Source organism: Ursus americanus, chromosome 19 (assembly GCF_024610735.1).
Source record: "Ursus americanus isolate L20-20 chromosome 19, mUrsAme1.1.p, whole genome shotgun sequence".
Classification (NCBI taxonomy): domain Eukaryota; kingdom Metazoa; phylum Chordata; class Mammalia; order Carnivora; family Ursidae; genus Ursus; species Ursus americanus.
This window is the reverse complement of record NC_142145.1, coordinates 16,431,620-16,449,636: the sequence shown is the minus strand read 5'-3', so window position 1 is coordinate 16,449,636 and position 18,017 is coordinate 16,431,620. Positions and strand designations below refer to the sequence as shown.

General features: G+C 46.6%; 2 protein-coding genes across 22 annotated transcripts in view; one reads left to right on the top strand and one right to left on the bottom strand.

Annotated features, from left to right (window-relative positions):
• LOC148108461 (uncharacterized) overlaps nt 1-18,017 on the top strand; it is a 69,915-nt gene that overhangs the window by 19,382 nt on the left and 32,516 nt on the right. The window lies entirely within an intron of this gene.
• Nucleotides 1-18,017, bottom strand: part of ALPK2 (alpha kinase 2) — a 124,873-nt gene that overhangs the window by 93,584 nt on the left and 13,272 nt on the right. For all 4 annotated transcript variants that reach the window (XR_006778214.2, XM_087869773.1, XM_087869774.1 and 1 more), the window contains exons 2-3: nt 16,100-16,227; nt 12,763-12,880 (exon numbers count right to left, since the gene is read on the bottom strand). Coding sequence is in view for 3 of the 4 variants with exons in the window: in XM_087869773.1 (XP_087725899.1) it covers nt 12,763-12,880; nt 16,100-16,208 (227 nt within the window). In the remaining variant the exon portion in view is untranslated. The remainder of the gene's footprint in view (nt 1-12,762; nt 12,881-16,099; nt 16,228-18,017) is intronic.

The window sequence follows — 18,017 nt, the reverse complement described above, 5'->3', positions numbered from 1 at the left end:
AAGTGTGCCTGAACCCCATCAGTATTTCCCCTCTCTTTGAGAAAACTACAGAGAATGTAACAAAAGCATTGAATGCATTATGTAATTTATCCCATAAATCTTTACTGAATGTCTGATGATAGTCAGTACTGAGCAGACCCTGGAGGCACAGCAGGGAACACTGGACATGCTTCTGCTCCCATGGAATTTACATTCCAGTTGGGGGATACTCACAATAAACACAAAAACAAATAAATCAGCATCATAACTGGAAACAATCCAAGTGTCCATCCCCAGGTGAATGGAATTACAAATTCCAGTAGATCCAAACAATGAAACACTGGAACACTGTTGAATGATAAAAGGAAGGAACTACCGACACACGAAAGGACACAGATGATTCTGAAGATAATTATGGGCAGTGAAAGAAGCCAGATACAAAAGAGAACATGCTCTATGATCTCATTTATATAAAATTCTAGAAAAGGCAAACTCGTCTCCAGGGATAGAAGGCAGATGGGTTGCTGTGTAAGGATGGGTGGGAGAGAGGGGCACGAGGGCTGGACTGCAAAAGGGCACTGAGAAATCGTTTGCGGGTGATAGATACGTTCATCTTGATGGGGGTGATGGCTTCATGGGTGTGTGCATGCACCGAAGCTTACAAAACTGAACACTTCAAATGTGTAGTTCGTTGTGTGTCAACTACGCCTACACAAAGCTGTTAAATATATGTATACACACACACACATTATGTCATGTGCTATGTGAAAAATAAAGCAAGATAGGAAAGGTAGGACATGCTGGGGTCAGGCGGTGCTATGGGTCTCTGGTCAGAGAAGGTCTTAGTGATCAGGTGAGTTGGAGCAGACATGAGAACTAGCTACGTGAGGAGAGACCATCTAGGGTAGAAGGAAGAGCAAGTGCAAAGGCCCTGTGGGAATAAGCTACTAGACCTCATTAACGTCTTTGAGTTCTGAAATGGCTTAGAACTGAGTTAAAGCATTAAGGCCTAGACTAGGGGCACCTGGGTGGCTCAGTCAGTTAAGCATCTGCCTTCAGCTCAGGTCATGATTCCAGAGTCTTGGGATCGAGTCCCACATCAAGCTCCCTGCTCAGTGGGGAGTATGCTTCTCCCTCTCCCTCTGCCCCTGCCCCTGCTTGCGCTCTCTCTCATGCATGCTCTCTCTCTTGCATTCTCTCTCTCTCAAAAAAATAAATCTAAAAAAAAAAAAGAATTGCCCCAAGCTTCACATCCAGTCTTGCACGTGTCCTGACCACCCAAGTAGAGTCCATGTCTTTAGCCTGAGCCTGGCTTCTTAACATCGGCTCTGAAAATCTGCACTAAGATTCTCATTCAAGAATTCAGAGATGTTTGATCCCATCTTCTGTGAAATGGGCAGGCAGCCTGATTCCACTTTCAAATTCTTACGACCAAGAAGGACTATGTCTAACAAAATACAGAAGAACTCAGGGTAAAAAGAGTTAACATTTATGAAACATTGGCTAAGTGCCGGGCAATGTTCTAAAAACCTAATGTGTATTATCTCATTTAATCTTTACCCAATCTACCCAGCAAGGTAGATAACTATTATTATTCCCACTCTACACATCTAGAAACTGAGGCAGATAGAAGATAAGCAACAGGCCCAATTAAGAGGTGGGGCCAAGGCTTAACCCTAGGCAATGAGACTCCCGAGCCAGCTCTCAGAAATACCCACGTGTGGCCTCACAGTGTGGGGCAAATCCTTGATTCTTAACCAGTGGGCCCCTCCACACGCCCACTGGCCTGCTCCAGGCCTGTCCCTGTACATGACTGGGACAACTTCCACATTTCAGGCAGTCTTATGGACTAAACTGTGTTTCCCTAAAATTTCTATATTGAAGTGCTAACCCCCAATGTGCGGTATTTGCAGATGCTGCCTTTGAGAGGTAATTAGGGTTAGGTGAGGTCATGAGGGTAGGACCCGCATGATGGGATTAGTGCCCCGATGAGAAGAGACAGCAGAAAGCTTGTTCACCATATGAGAACACAGCAAGAAGGTCATTGTAAGCAAGCCCGGAAGAGGGTTCTCACCAGAACCCCATCATGCTCCTACCTTTATCTCAGACTCCAGCCTCTAGAACTGTGAGAAATTAATTTCTGTTGGTTAAGCACCCCAGTGTGTGGTATTTTTGAGCTGACTAATGCAGGGGGGTCAGGAGGACCATGCCAGGTACAAACCCCTCTCATAGGTCCAGCTCATTCTTGGGGTCATCTGGGGCTCAGATGTGGTGTAGAGGGGATACTGGGAGGATCCAGAGAGCTGGCCTTCCTCACCTATATGAGTAGGACTCGGGCTGTGAGGCCTGGGCTGATGTCTTAGAAACTGAGGGGTTGAGGTGCTGGGACTGGCCCAAGGTTGTAGGACTCAGAAGAAGGGAGAGGGCAATCCAGCAGTCAGAAGTGATGGAGTCTGGGGCAGGCAGAGAGGAGGCTCAGGGTCCAAGGCTCACAAAGAACTAAAAGGAGGAGAGGAGGGGGTAGAGTCAGAGATACGAGAAGCTCCCAGGCATGATGGGGCAAAGATGGAGGTAAATTTCATGGGAGGCCCTTGGCTGAGTGCATAAGAGGGAGAAAGCAAGGCTGTGCTGGCCAGGACAAGCACACATGTTCCCAAACCAAATTTTGTTCTTATTCCTGCCCCCCCCCAACCCCCTGCCCTGTGCCCCTCCCTTCAGAGTTAGAGCAAAGCCCATTCTGGGACTCACAAGGCCTGATTGGTTCCAGCTCTTCCCCCAAGTAGCTGTATGCCCTTGTCAAATACCTTCTTTATGATGTTTACCTTTAAAACAGGAGTCAAATGATTGCTCATACTGATGCTGTGATTTCTACAGCAGTGAGACTCCCCACCTTGTCAATCATCAGGAGTGCTGGACCAAGATTCTGTGATTACAAATTAAGACTGAACCCCAGCTGGCCCAAAACTTCCGCAATGTTACTGGTCTACTCTAAGTCCTCTGAAGGTGTTGATGGAGTGGCATTTACAAAGACATTTAGCACGCGTCCAATTTCCAGGGATTACCGCACCTTTTTCTGTCCCAACGTCTTAGGAGGGGCTCCTGGATCAATGTCACTCCCAAACTAGCATTGATGTGCCCTAAGACCCAGCACCATAATGAGCACAACCGCCCTGGTCCAGCCCCCAGGAAAAGATGAGTGTCCCATTGCATGGCTTCCATAACCATTCACTCCTCTGACCCACTTAAGTAACCAAAGTCAACGCCAGAATGTGAGGACAGGCCGTGGATTCTCAGCACAGACCCATCACCCTGGGGACCAAATGGGAGTTTCTCGTCAAACCCTCAGGACTCATTCAAGAAATGCTCCAGGCATGGTCTGAGGAATGACCACAACACTGAGTTCATTCAGGAGGAATGCCCTTCTGGGCTCCGTGCTGGGAACACAGAGGCCTTCGGGGTACTGAAAGTTCTACCAGTCATCCTTAAGACTTATTACACCTACTTAAGCTCACGGGAACACGAAGTCCACAAAATGCTTTCCAACCTCAGATGAAATGCCTTTCCTGTCTTAGTCAAGACATAGCAACATTTCAGTCATCTTTATTTCTACCCAATGGTTCCTTGATGAAACACATTAATTATATCTTATCCTCTAAGAGGGAAATAGCAGAGGGAAAATGCTGCCAAGCTACGCTACCTTTCCTACCTCCAAGTTGCCTTATTTTTAATCAGTCCCAAAATTGTAGTTCAGTGTGGGGACATGTTCAAATCGTATAAAATAACTATTACTTACAGAGTATCCTAAATTCGTTGCATGTCTTGATTTAATCCCCATACCAATCCCATAAAGCAGTACTATCATTATCCCCATTTTGCAGATGAGAAAACTGAGTCTCAGAGAGGCTAAGTAACATGCTGAAGATGATACAGTGTATAAGATTTGGGATTTAAATCCAGACAACCCAGGGGCACCTGGGTGGCTCAGCTGATTAAGTGTCTGCCTTTGGCTCTGGTCATGATCCTGGGGTCCTAGAATTGAGCCCCGGGTCAGGCTCCCTGCTCAGTGGGAAGCCTGCTTCTCCCTCTCCCCCCCCCCCATTCTCTCTCTCTCTCTCTCAGATAAATAAAATCTTTAAAAAAATAAAATAATCAATCAATCAATCCAATCTGGCTTCAGATCCTTGCTCTATATGGTGGAAAAAATCTCCTGTCCTTATTAAATAAAGTTGATGGTGACAATTCTACTGTTAGCAGGACATGTGCCTTGAAGTGTTTCTTGCAGGAATAGAGATGTTTCAAACTGATTCCCCAATACTCATTTGCCCAGACTCACTCTTGACCAACAACTCATGTTTTTAGATGTTTGGCAAGGAGTTTGGGTTTCCCTGTGTGATCATGGCCACAAACAGGCCTCCAGAAACCGAAGTCTTCCACTCAGACAAGAACTTATAAGCAACTCTTTGCTACAAGCCGGAATGGCTTTGAGAATATAACACAGTGTCTCAAAGCTCCTGGCATCTGTCTGTCCACCTAGATGTGAGGAATAACTAAATCGTTGAAGACATCACTAACATCACAGATTCCGCCACCTAAAAACACGGTTTCAGGGTCTCATCAAGTGGATGAGAAAAACAGCTTCAGCCTGGGTCTGGGTTCCAGCTCACCTGTTAAATGTCCACTCCTTTCTTGTCTTTGAAAATGCTCCACTGATTCTAACGCTTTTCCAAGCTATTCATATAAAATTACCCTGGCTCTAAATACAACTACTGTAAGCGAGGGTACAGACAGAGTAATTCCGGGACTACATAGCTTTCAGGGAGTGGGCAGTAAAATCAGATTAGTTACTAACTAATACTTGTTGCATGTTTAATGCACATGTTGCTGACCATTTTGCATAAATAATCTCATTGAAATCATCACAAAAAAATCATTTTATGAAGACACCAAAGCACAGAGAAGTTAATTGACTCGCTCAAGGCCACACAGCTAATAAGTGGCAGAGCATGACAACAGCAAAAGTGTGGACTCTGAGGAAGGATCTGGAGAATTTTGTCATCATTTACAAACACATGAGGCTGTGGAGATACGAAATAACAGAAATCCCAGCCCCTGCCCCTAGGAGCTGAGCTTTCAACAAAGAGCCGAAGCGAGGCTCGATGTCACAACCCTGAGATCATGACCTGAGCCGAAATCAAGAGTCAGACACTTAAACGACTGAGCCCAGGCGTCCCAGTCAAAGGGAGGTTTTTTAAAAAATGCAAATGTTCCCATAACCCTCTGCAGCCCCAAACTCCTTCCTAGTCTGGACATCGTTTTCAGGATAAGGGTGCAAAGCCCTTAGCTAGGACACACGGGTTCTGGGTCCAGCCCCAGCCTGCCCTCCTGGCTGTTCTCCCCTGCAGGCTGCTCACCCGCCGGGCCCTGCCCGTACCCATGCCGGAGACTGAACAGACCCCAGTCACCACAGGAGGCGGTGCCCTCGTGCCTTTGCTCACGCTTTTCTCATCCCAAGGGATGCGTGGTCCTCCCCTCCCTCCCAACCTTCTCCAGGCCCTTCAGGGCTTCATGCTGGGGGCACCTCTAAGAAAATTTCCTGGTGCATCCGCATTGACCCCTCACCTACCCCCACCCGGCAGAGTCTGACTTAACTGCCCTTACTCTGGTCTTCCAGGAGGCTTTCTCTTCACCTCCATCTTAGCATATGCTTGGTGTGGTATAAAAAAAGAGTACTCAGTCTTTGTCCAGGTTCCTGGCACATGGCTCCCAAAACCCTTAGAATGCCTGGAGCGATGTCCTTTGCATGGTAATGAGATGACTGGTGGCGGGGAACCCCTAGGTAGCTTCAGGAGGGGGCCTGGTCCCAGAAAGACTAAGGCGTGATTACAGGGTTGACACCTCCAGCCCCACCCCCAGACCTCCAGGGAGGGAGAGGAGCTGGAGACTGTGTTAATCACCAAGGGCCAATGAGTCCATCAGTCATGCCTCCATAATGGAAGTTCCACAGAAACCCCTACAGGACTGGGTTCAGAAAGGGTCCAGGTTGGGGAATGATCAAGGTTCTGGAGAGTGGCGTACCTGGAGAGGTCACCAAGTGCTGCAGCCCTGACCCCACCCCTTGCCCTATGTACCGATTCTATCTGGCTGTTCCTGAACTGTACCCTTTATAACAAAACAATAAACGTAAGTCAAGTGTTTTCTCTGAGTCCTGAGTGGTTCAGCAAATTATGGAACCTGAAGGAGGGAGAGGAGATTATGGGAACCCCCTGACTTTGCTGCCAGTCAGAAATGTGGGTAATCTGGTGTCTGAAGTGGAGACGGGGGGTGGGGGGTGGCAAACTTAAACCTACGGAGTCTGACACTCCCTATGAATATTTGGTATCAGAACTGAATGGAAATGTAGAACAGTCGGCTGGTGTCAGAACTGGTCGGTATCAGGAAGAAAAACCCCAACTCATTCTGCTAATTGTCTTCTTATGGGTCCGCTTCCTCCGCTGGACTGTGCGATCACAGAAGACAGGGGCAAGACATTTTCTTACCACTCTGCATCCTCCCATCTCGGGCTGTGATGAGAACCTGCAAAGTGCACTTGATGCTTGCAGAATGAATGAATGGATTAAGAATGAAAGCAATTATTCTATAGGCAAAAAGGAGCCTTAGAAAGTTGTTTTCAAGTGGGATAAAGAGGCTCGCAAGTAGGTGATTTAGAAAGGTAAATTAGGTAGGTGTTCGACGGATAGAGAAGGTAGTCGATGACACAGTTTGCCATGAATTCTCCCACCCACTTACACACGCCCTCTTGCAGTGTGCGTCACCACTCCACTCTGAAAGGGGTGGCATCTACTTTCATGCTGCTGAAATCTGGTCCAGTGTCTTGCTCTGACCCGGGCGATGTATTGGGATTGGCGTTACAGTGGGGCTCAAGAGGTTCTAGCCTACTGGAGGATAGGAGCCCAGGTGGAGGAGAGCTAAGGTGGCTCAGCCGACAGCCAGGGTCAACGGCCAGACCTGTGAGTGAAGCCATCTTGGACCTTCTAGCCCAACCAGTCCTCCCACCGACTCAAGTGGCCAGAGGGACCACTGAGTGAGCCAGGCCAAGCCAGCAGAGGAACCACAGCCCACCCACTGAACCATGAGAAATAATAAGCCACTGCTGTTTCAAGGCACTCCGTTTTGTGGTGGGTTATCACATAGCTTCTCAGCCTCAACACTATTGACATTGTAGACTGGGTAGTTCTGTGTTGTGGGGGGTTGCCCCAGGCAATGTCCAATGTCTAGCAGCACCCTTAGCCTCTCCTCACTGGATGCCAGGAGCAACCCTTTCCAGCTGTGACAATCAAAAATATCTCTAGACATGGCCAAATGGCCCCTGGGAGCAAAAACACCAATGACCAAGGAAACCTTCATATTGATTTTTCCTTCAAAATCTTGAGTAATCAATATGCAGTCTGAGGCATAATCAGGAAAGTGTTCCTTGCTCTTTGACCCAAAGATGCCTCCCAGGTAGCCCAGATAAACCCAGCTGATATTTGGGGAACCAGCACTACATTATCAGATAAGTTGGTTAAGGCAAGGTAGGCAAATGGCAGCACTTTTTTTTTTCTAGAATGTTCAGATACACCGCGTATTAGTTTCCTAGAGCTTCCATGACACACAACTACAAAGAGGGTAGCAAGAAAACAACAAAAATTTATTCTTTCACAGTTCTGGAGCCTAGAAGTCCCAAATCAAGGTGTTAGCAAGGCAGAGCTCCCTCTCAAGGCTCTAGGGAAGAATCTTCCCTTGCCCCTTCCTAGCTTCCAGTGGGGGGGTGGGGGGGGGCGGGCAGTCCTGAGCATTTCCTGGCTTGTAGCTGAATCCCTGTGGTCTCTGCCTGTCTTCACATGGCTATGTCCCCTCTGTGTCTGTTTTCTCCTTTTTATAAAAACACCAGTTATTTTTTTTTAAAGATTTTATTTATTTATTTATTTGACAGAGATAGAGACAGCCAGCGAGAGAGGGAACACAAGCAGGGGGAGTGGGAGAGGAAGAAGCAGGCTCATAGCGGAGGAGCCTGATGTGGGGCTCGATCCCACAACACCGGGATCACGCCCTGAGCCGAAGGCAGACGCTTAACCGCTGTGCCACCCAGGCGCCCCCAAAACACCAGTTATTGAATTAAAACCCACATTAATCCACCACAATCTCACCTTCATTTAAATAATTACAGCTGAAAACGTCTTATTTCCAAATAAGGTCACATCCTGACGTTCCAGGTGAACATGAATTTGGGCTGGGGGACACTATTCAACCTGTACAGATCATGAGCAGACTGGCTCGTGGTGACTGTGCAGGCCTCCTGGCCAGGGTCCCCCCCCCTCCCAGGTCCTCTGTAGGGCCAGGGCTGAGCTGAGGAGGGGAAGGAGGTGCAGCCTCACCCCTCCCTCTGATCTAGGCTTTCAGGGGTCCAGTCCACCCACCCCGCCTTCCCCTCCCTCCTGCCTCTCTTATAATCAGTGCTCAGCACGGCGGGACACAATCATGCCCACTAAGAGGCCTCCTTGCTGAGAAGAGGAGTGTCTCTCTCTAGGTGTGGGTTCCTGGACAGATTTTTATCTCTTCTTCAGCTGTCTTTCTTTACATCGTGTTCAGAAGAGACCACAATTCCTCGTTCGTGTACGCGCTCTTTGCAACTTGCTTTCTATGAGGTAGAAAACATCTAGTTGCATTTTCCTCCCCTCCTCCCAACCCCCCACATCTTCTGAAAAAAAAAAAAATGTTTTCATGCTACAGGGCAAACCATGTTGTTATTGATGTTGCTCGCCCTTGGAATGCTCTCCCGGCTTTCCACTCCTCTGCCTGCCAAGCACACTTGACCTGTGGTATGCAAAGGTCCCAACAGCACTGATCAATCTCCTCCGAGCCATCTCACTTGTCCAAAGTACATGGTGTGACAAGATTAGAGGGGCATGAGGAGGAGGACCCAGGGAGGATGGAGAAGGACCGTGCCAGGTGAGGAAAGAGGGAAGATCAGAAGGTCAACTAATAAGCTCTTGACCGCAGAGCGGAACAGCAGATTAGGTCTATCAAACCAGAAAAAAAAAAACCCTTGGGAAACACAGGAACGGGAGCTTTTGAACATCTGAGAGTGAAGATGTAATGACCCAAAGACTAAACTCAGGGAGATTAAAAACAAAAGTACTTTCCTTTGGGGGAACTATAAGTTAATCTGGTGGTTTATGGTGACCTGATGATGGCAAGGAAATTTGAGACTAATATTATAACGAACAACCAGCTTTTGATCTTTGAAAGGCTTTGGCACAAAAGACCATTCATTTGCCTAACCAGCATTTAACACAAAGGTAGAGTCAAACTACTTGGCAGGTGACTGTTTTAGGATGTAAAGAATTTTTCATCTTGGAGGCACCTGGCTGGTTCAGTCGGAAGAGCATGCAACTCTTGATCTCGGGGTTGTGAGTTCAAGCCCCACGTAGGGTGTAGGGATTAGATAGATAGATGATAGATAGATAGATAGATGATAGATTAGATAGATAGATAGATAGATAGATAGATAGATAGATGATAGATTAGATAGATAGATAGATAGATAGATAGATAGATAGATAGATGATAGATAGATGACAGATGGATAGATAAGAATTTTTCACCTTGGGCAATTACATTGGAATCACTTGGGGTCCAGATTGAATTAGTCAAGGTCAAGGCCAAGCATTAGGGGTTTTTAAAAGTTCCCTGGAGGATGCTCATGGGCAGCTATGGTTCAGAACTTTACAGTAAAAAGTTGGAACTTTCAAAAGATTGTTAGTACCCAGCACACTGACTACTCAGCAGAAAAACGCAACCATGTCTGTTATCGCTTTGCCCCACCAATACTCCTTGTGTCATGACTGAATGCTTTTCCCAGTAAGTGGGTTACTTTTCAAAATGCCAAATGGAGTTTGAAAAGAGTACATTCTGTCATCTCAAGTCTTTAGTTGTTACCATAAACCGGTGCCCTGCTGGACTTCTGGGACAAGAATGAGGACTGTGTGCCCCGTCCCAGCTCAAGTTCTCTTCCTAAATTTCTCTTCCCATTTTAACCTGCCCACCTGCCCCTGGGCTTCATCATGGCCTTCTCATTCTTCCATCCCTTAGCTCCCTTACCCCACAAACACTGGTTTTGCCTACACTTCTGGTCCTATATAAACAGCAAATAACATAAATAACAAATCTCAATTTTTAAATGGCATTCCATCAGTAAAAGAACACCCATGAAGTCTCTCTTCTGGCTACAAAAGTGAGTATAATATTTTAGCTTAGTGTGAGACTAAAATTAATCAAGAACTGTGGATTGAGGGGTCAGAGGAACAAAGGCAAGAGTGGAAAACATACAAAGAAGTACAGTATGTACTTCTTACCATCTAGACCAGGGATTGACAAACTATAGCACACAGGCCAAATATGGCCCCCTACCTGTTTCTGTAAATAAAGTTTTATTGGAACAGAACCATGCTTAAATATATGTATATATAGTCTAGCTGCTTTTATACTACAATGGTGGAGTTAAGTAGTTGTGACAGAGACCATTTGGCCTTCAAAGCCTAAAATATTTACTATCTGGCCCTTTATAGAAAAATTTGCCAACGCTGATCTAAATTAACATCATATATATTTATGGTACATATAAAACCATCCACCCACCCACCCTCTTAGTAAATATTTATGTGGCACTATACTAGGCCCTAGGGGAGGCGTTAGTGTGAGACAGAGAATCTTCCTGCCCCTAGGAAGCCCATGGTCTACTGAACTATCTGTCAATCTGCAGCAATAGATAAGCACCAAAGTGGGGGGCCTGTGCAAATGAGAAAAGAATGTCTGAGGCTGGACAGAGCCGTGGTAACTAGAATTACTGTGAACCATAGAGATGGATTCTGAGTTGAACAGGATGAAGAGGAGGGAGGGGAAGGCCTTGGCAAAACTGGACTGAAGAGGCAGGAAAATCTGCACGGATGAGGGGCAGCAAGTGGCAGCGGGGCTGGCTCCTAGTATACTGCAGAGCGAGGGGAAAATGGAATGTGATTTGTTCACCACTTGTCTCCTGTGCCGGACTTGAGGCTTCATGAGGGCAGAGACAACATTTATGTCGTTCATTTCTAGCCCTTGCCTTACACTACATGCCTGCCATATAACAGTTGCTTGATGAATATTGTTTAAAGAATTAAAGAGTAGGGGTGCCTGGGTGGCAAAGGGGTTAAGCGTCTGCCTTCGGCCCAGGGCGTGATCCCGGTGTTATGGGATCGAGCCCCACATCAGGCTCCTCCGCTAGGAGCCTGCTTCTTCCTCTCCCACTCCCCCTGCTTGTGTTCCCTCTCTCGCTGGCTGTCCCTATCTCTGTCAAATAAATAAATAAAATCTTTAAAAAAAAAAAAAGAATTAAAGAGTAGATGCCGGTGCCTGGGTGGCTCAATTGGTTAAGCATCTGACTCTTGGTTTTGACTCAGGTCATGATCTCAGGGTCATGAGATCAAGCTCCATGTCAGACTCCACGCTCAGTGTGGAGTCTGCTTGAGATTCTCTGCCTCTTCCTCCCCTCTGCCCTTCCCTGCACTCACTCGCACTCTCTCTCATAAATAAATAAATAAATAAATAAATAAATAAATAAATAAATAAATAAATAAATCTATCTATCTATCTATCTATCTATCTATCTATCTATCTATCTATCTATATATCTGTTTTTAAAAAGGACTAAATAGTAGATGAACAAACAAATGTCTTGAACATCAGGTTAGATCCTCTGTAAGCCAGTTGGGTCAAGCATTTCAACCATGATAAAATGATCTCTGATCATACTTTGATACAAAAGAGTGGAGAGGAGGATAAGAAAGCTAGTGTTTATTGAAAAATTACTATATGGCAAGAACTTTATCAGCATAAAGTCATTTAATTCTCTCAGCAATCCTTTTATTTTGCAGACAAAGAAATTCAATTTTGGAGAGGTTCACTAGCTGGCTATGGTCAAAATTGAATGGCTATGGTCACACAGCCAGAAAACAGTAGAGCCAGAATTCAAACCCAAGTCTTACTTTGTTATTCTTAGACCCAAGGCTATCAGCACATGCACATGCCTACCAATCATTTTCATACCACGCTCTGCAGACCTCGGGCTCCTCAGAGTCCCCGTAAGGAACATCGTGACCAGTTCAGTAGCACTGGGGACCGAGGGCACAGACTCTCCTCCCAGCTTCAACCAAAGCTGTTCTCATTTTCTCTACTTCACATATGGAGTTGCCTGATTTCATCCGAACAAATAGTTCTTGGGGAAATGAAAAAGAATAGAAACCACTGTACCGGACCATACTACTTCCTAAAATAAAGCCAGAAGGCATGGTTTCCAGCCTTCCGCCGTCGCCAGTGTGCTGTGGGATCATGGTCAGCCACTCCCCCTTCCTTCCGGTGTTACGCAAGAAAGGTTGGGTGACGGTGCCAAAGCCCTGCTGCATTTCTTGACTTGCCAGAGAGAACAAGATTAAATGAAAAGCTCATATAATGAATGAAAATGGCTGGACACCTTGAATACAATTCTGGATAAAGCTGTAATTCTATCAACGGCAGCACGTTAGAGGAGTGTGAACAGTTACCAGGCAGAGCTCAGCTGGATGGCTTGGCTGACACCTGCTCATAACATCTCACACTAGGATGCAAAAAGCAAACAGGGGCCAATCTTTTGGCCTTACCTGATAGCAACCAGCCCATGACAGAAGGCAGGGACCTTTGCAAACGGTCCACAGAGGCACATTTACTTACCAGGAGAGATGTAACACATGAATATACTGATTCTGGAAGAGTTCGTAACTGGAAACAATGCCACACTCATCAATGGCTCGACCATTCTTATACCAAGTTACCTCTGGCTTGGGCTGACCTGATAATGAAGAAATAAGAATATTCTTATTACATTAAGCATTTTTAGAAAAGAAAATCATAAAGCTATGAACAAGAATGGGTAATAAACACTAGGGATGAGCATGATGAAGTCAGTCGGTTGGGGAACTGGAGAATCTCCCTCTCGGTGATTCAAATGCATCATTCAATAAGCACGATCGAGCACATGCTCCATGCCCAAGATGGCGCGGCGCTGGGGAGAGGATGAGGCATACAACATGAAAGATGCTCTCCCAAATCTCAAGGAGCTATTGAGAAAAATGATCTAAAACTTGTATGTGAGGCAAAAATGTGGATAGTATCTTCTTTCGGTGTCATAGGGGGACAAAGGTCCATCTAAGAATTATCTAGGGGAATGTCCTCTGTTTAATTCAATGATTACTACTGATTAAAATTCCCAGATTTAGTGAAGTTACATGTAAACTGGTAGATGTTTATCCAATGGAGAGGTAAATAATCTCTGCCTGGCAGAAAAAAATAACTCCGTAAGTCATGGCTTTATTGCCCAGTGTTTTACCTAGGTCAGCAATCTTATCCTAACATTCTTTTATTAAATTGCCTATAAATACCTAATTCTTCAAATGTCCTCTGACCGGGACTTTCTACTTTCCGGGTCCCTCTTTACTCAAAGAATTCAACAAAACCATTGAAATGTTCATTTCATACTTGCATGGAAGTCCCTTGACCTTTGGAAAGCTAAGCTTTAACAGTGCTCGGAGTTGAGCGTATGTTATGGCACAGAAGAGGGAGGAACGAAATGGAGGAGCAAATTCCATCTCCTGAGGATGAAGGAGTCCGGGGTGAGCGTCTCCCAGTCTGGGACGGTGCATACCTGAGTGAGGTCGTCACGGGAACTGCCCTACGCCTCCCTCAGAAGGAGTTCATCCTGCCCTTGTGATCATTAACCAGATGTGATGCTGATGGACCCATCTGGTGAAACCCCCAAGAATTCCATTCACCTCTTGGGATTTTCTACCCCTTGTGACAGGCGAAGGAAGGTTTCCAGTGTGTCCCAATGAGCTTTCCCCCAGCCTCCGTATTCTTGAAAACCTATCAAAATGTGCCATATGCATAGGAGGAAAGCCCAGTATTGGGAAACCAGACACTTTCTAGATCCATCCTTCTTGTGTTTCCTGTCTGATTTATCACAGGATATTTGGTGAGCAGCCCCAGAGACCACTAAGGGAAGAACTCCACGTGCTTCTGAGACCTGTACCATGGACAGGACCTGGATATGTTCAGAGTCCCTGCCTCCCTCTCTGTGTCTTCTCTAATCTGGGGTCCCCCAGCTAGGCTACCTCTGTGCTAACACCACAAACATGCTTGGTGGCAAATGAGGTTGTCACTCCTTGCCCCCCCCCCCTTTTAGGTAGGTGCCTGACTAATCGGTCCCCGGAACCAGGAGCAGACAGATCTGCGTGCAAGGACACATCCTTCCTTACCAGGGTCTTGGCTGAGTCCCTTCCAGACAAATGACTAATCCACCAAAACTGAGCTTCCCTGAAAAACCATCAAAGAGGCTGCTGATCATAATTCATTTCTGCTTGTTCTTACTAGCCTTGTGTCCCCCTTTCAGTCAGTTTTATTAGATTCCTTCTCAGGAAGCACCTAATTGCTCCTTTTTTTGTGTATAATTGACTTTTTTTTTTTTTTTAAGAAGGTAAATAGGGGCGCCTGGGTGGCTCAGTCGGTTAGGTGTCTGCCTTCAGCTCAGGTCATGATCCCAGGGTCCTGGAATTGAGTCCCGCATCGGGCTCCTTGCTCAGTGGGGAGCCTGCTTCTCCCTCTGCCTGCCACTCCCCCTCCTTGTGCACATGCGCTCTCTCTCTTTGGCAAATAAATAAAATCTTTAAAAAAAAAAAAAGAAGGTATATAAAGTATATATGCGCTAGGCCTGGGGAACTCATTCTAATCGCTTGGACTCCCATGTTTTAATTCAGACTGATCAGGGCTGGTTGATGCCCCCAGTTTCTTAATGGCTGACTGGTGTTTTTCCTTTTGTGAAGTATAGATCTGAATAATCAGCCAGAAATGAGACTTGCACAGGGAAGTGGTATCTTATACCTTGTGGGTGGTTCTCTTTTCTCCCTCCACTTGCTGGAAACCTCACCCGAAAATCCTACCCTTGTTTTTTAAGCCTACCTGCAGGTCACATACTGAGAGCCACCTCCAGAATGTGTCACAAGCATCTGGCTAATGTGTGTGGGGACTGGTGGCCAAGTTTAGGGTATGTCCAGACACTGTGGCCTCCTGAGGAGCCACGGGGGCCCGAGTATGAAGGCTCAGTGGTGGGCTTGTGTCTGTCCCTCCTCTGAATGGCTGTGGACAAACACCAAGAAAGGGGGGGGCCTTGGCTCTGGCCTCATCGAAGGGCCTGAGCGCACAGTTGCACAACCCAGCACCCAGACCAGAGATGAGATTTTATTACGACTTTGGTTAAGGAAGCCTGGCCATTTCAGAAGCTGGCTCTTCTTCTTCTCTAGGAAAAGGGATCTCAGGGGAGAAGAGTTTTCTGTGAACCCTCAGGAAAGACCACTGTTGCCTCTATGTTTTTGAAGGTAGAGACATAATCCAAGAAAGAAAACAACCGACAAGGTACAAGAGACCACTTCGCTACCCTATTATTTTGCTTCTACTATTTCCTTTTAATAATAAATCTGTCTTTCCACTGGGGGTACCTATTTGGGGTCAGGTCTGGGTTATGTACTCTCCGGTCCAGGTGGAGTTCCAGTCCCCTGCTTTTCTTCCACTGGGCACCCTCTGCCTTGGTTTTGACCTCTTTACTGCTGACTAGTCCGCCTGAAGAAGGCAAGAAACCCGAGATGCATTTGGCCAGTTTGAGGAGATCAAGGAAAGAGCGATGGAAGATTTCAGTAAGTCGTCTGAAGCAGTTATTCACGCCATTCCTATGTACACAGGAAATGAAGAGTGTATTATTTAAAAAAATAACCGGTGTGGGAGTCCCCTAACCAAGAACCACAATGTGAAGTGAAAAAGATCACTAAAATGTGTCCAGGAAGTTACTCGAAGAAATCCTCCAGAAAAAAAAAATCATCATAGAGGATTTAGATGTTCAACCGGTCACTCAGACCCAACTTCCCAGGTCCCCTCCACAAATGATGTTTTAATAATGCCTTTGTGAGCCTAAAACCCAGGTCCGCAGGGAGATTTCAGAGGGTAATTAGCCGCTGAAAGTTACCAGATATTATGCAGCGAAGCACGGCGTCTGACTTCTCAGGAACTTTCTGGGAAAGCAACGTAGATAGAAAACAAAGTGTGCGCCTCTGGGGCTCTCCGGAGTCTGTCATCCTTTCATGCCATGTGAATCTGAAAAACAAAAATCCCTGACATCACCATTGGCTCCGGGAGCCCTCTGACCTTCCCGAGAGTTCTGTCGGTGGCTGCTGGGGAGAGGCGCACGCCACTGCTCCCTGGCTTAGGGAAGGCTGGGCCTCGGCACTTGACTGCTGGGTGGATCGGAAGAAGTCCTCGGGCAGGTTTTCTCACCTGGGGCGCTGCTGGCACTTGGACCGGATGCTTCGCTGCACTGTCGCCTGCTTAATACCACCCCTGGCTTGTACCCAGCAGATGCCACCAGCACCCCTCCCCCAAGTCGTGACCATCGAAAATGTCCGCAGACCTTTTCCACTGGGCAGCCCCAGTGGAGAACCTCGAATCCTCGTGGAGTGCAAGGCAGCCAGAGCCCAGGCTGAGAGAGAACTGCCTGAGCCGACAGCCACTGCCATCTCTCCTTTCTCTTTCTTTCTGTCTTCAAAGTCTTTTCATTGGGCTCAAAAAAGGACACAGCCACACTTGCCTCCAAAAAAGAGGAGTTGATGATGAAATGCAAATGAATCGCCAGGAGGGAGGTATTTTGAAATTGGGAAAGTACGGCTCCTTTGGCTAGCATTTTTGAGCAAGCATGTACAAGACGGCATTTAACACTTGATTAGTCATGGCTGTGCCGGCTGACACCTTTAGAGTGCAAGGCGTCCCCGGAGCTGCGCAGTGCACAACCCACACAGCCCTAAGAAGGCAGGTCTGTCTGAACCCAGAGGACCATTTCCACTCTGTCCTCCGGGTACAGTGCTGGCACCACTCTGGAAAAACTTTCCTTTGGAGAGCCCCATGCTTGTACATAACATTTCATTCCATCCCAATGGGAGGCTCCCATTTCTCCTTACCTTGGTGAACAAGTCTCATATGGCACAAAGCTAAAGAAAAGGAAAGCCCACACCACAGTAGGATACATTTAGCATGGACAGGGGAGGAGCACTTAGACCTGCAAATGGTGATTCTGGGGATGCTGAGGGTCCTAAAGCAGGAGCAAGCTAAGCTCTTGGTGGAGGAGGCTGGATCTTAATGGTCACAACTGTATTGCAGAAGGGGAAACCCCTCTCTGTATGGGTGGACCAGTTTCTTAACCATTTAGGAATTGGTTCCAATTTGCAGGGTCTGGTTCAAAATGAAAATGAGGGGTTCCTTGTTAAAAAAATGATGCAGCTATTTGAGATGGTAACAACAGAGCATGAAATTGGGCGGTGGGGCCCTTCTGGGCGTGGGGATCAGTGTGTGAGGCTCACATTGTGGGATCCCGAGGACGGCCCTGCCTGGTAGACACAGCCCCGGGAACATTCTGTTCATGAACGTCCCTTAGCTCTTCCTTCCCTTTGAAGCCTTTCCTGCAGCTTCTGATGTTCCCACAGCATTTCCTTAATCTCAAGGTGTTCTGTTTAGAAATTAGGTTATTCCCTGAGAACAAAAAAGCATTCCCAAACAGAAACACCCAAGCTCTCTGAATATCAGGGTAAACATAATTAATTTAGGAGAGTACACGCCCTTGCTTTCCTCAGGAGGAGTGTGCAGGAGGCAACTCTGTGCTTTGACCTGAGGTTCAGCTAATGCACATAATGGGGAGAAAGAGCTGGAAAGCTGAAAAAGTGGTATGTTGATATCAAAAAGGAAGACAACCTCTTGGGTTTGGAACAGAGCACAAAGGCAGGGAGAGAAGAGAGAGAAGCCTGATGAACTGCAGGGATCTGGAGGGGAGACTGAGCCAGGGAGACTGAAAGGAGGTTTGTAAGTTTTGTTCTGTGGTTGTTAATTGCATCCTCTCA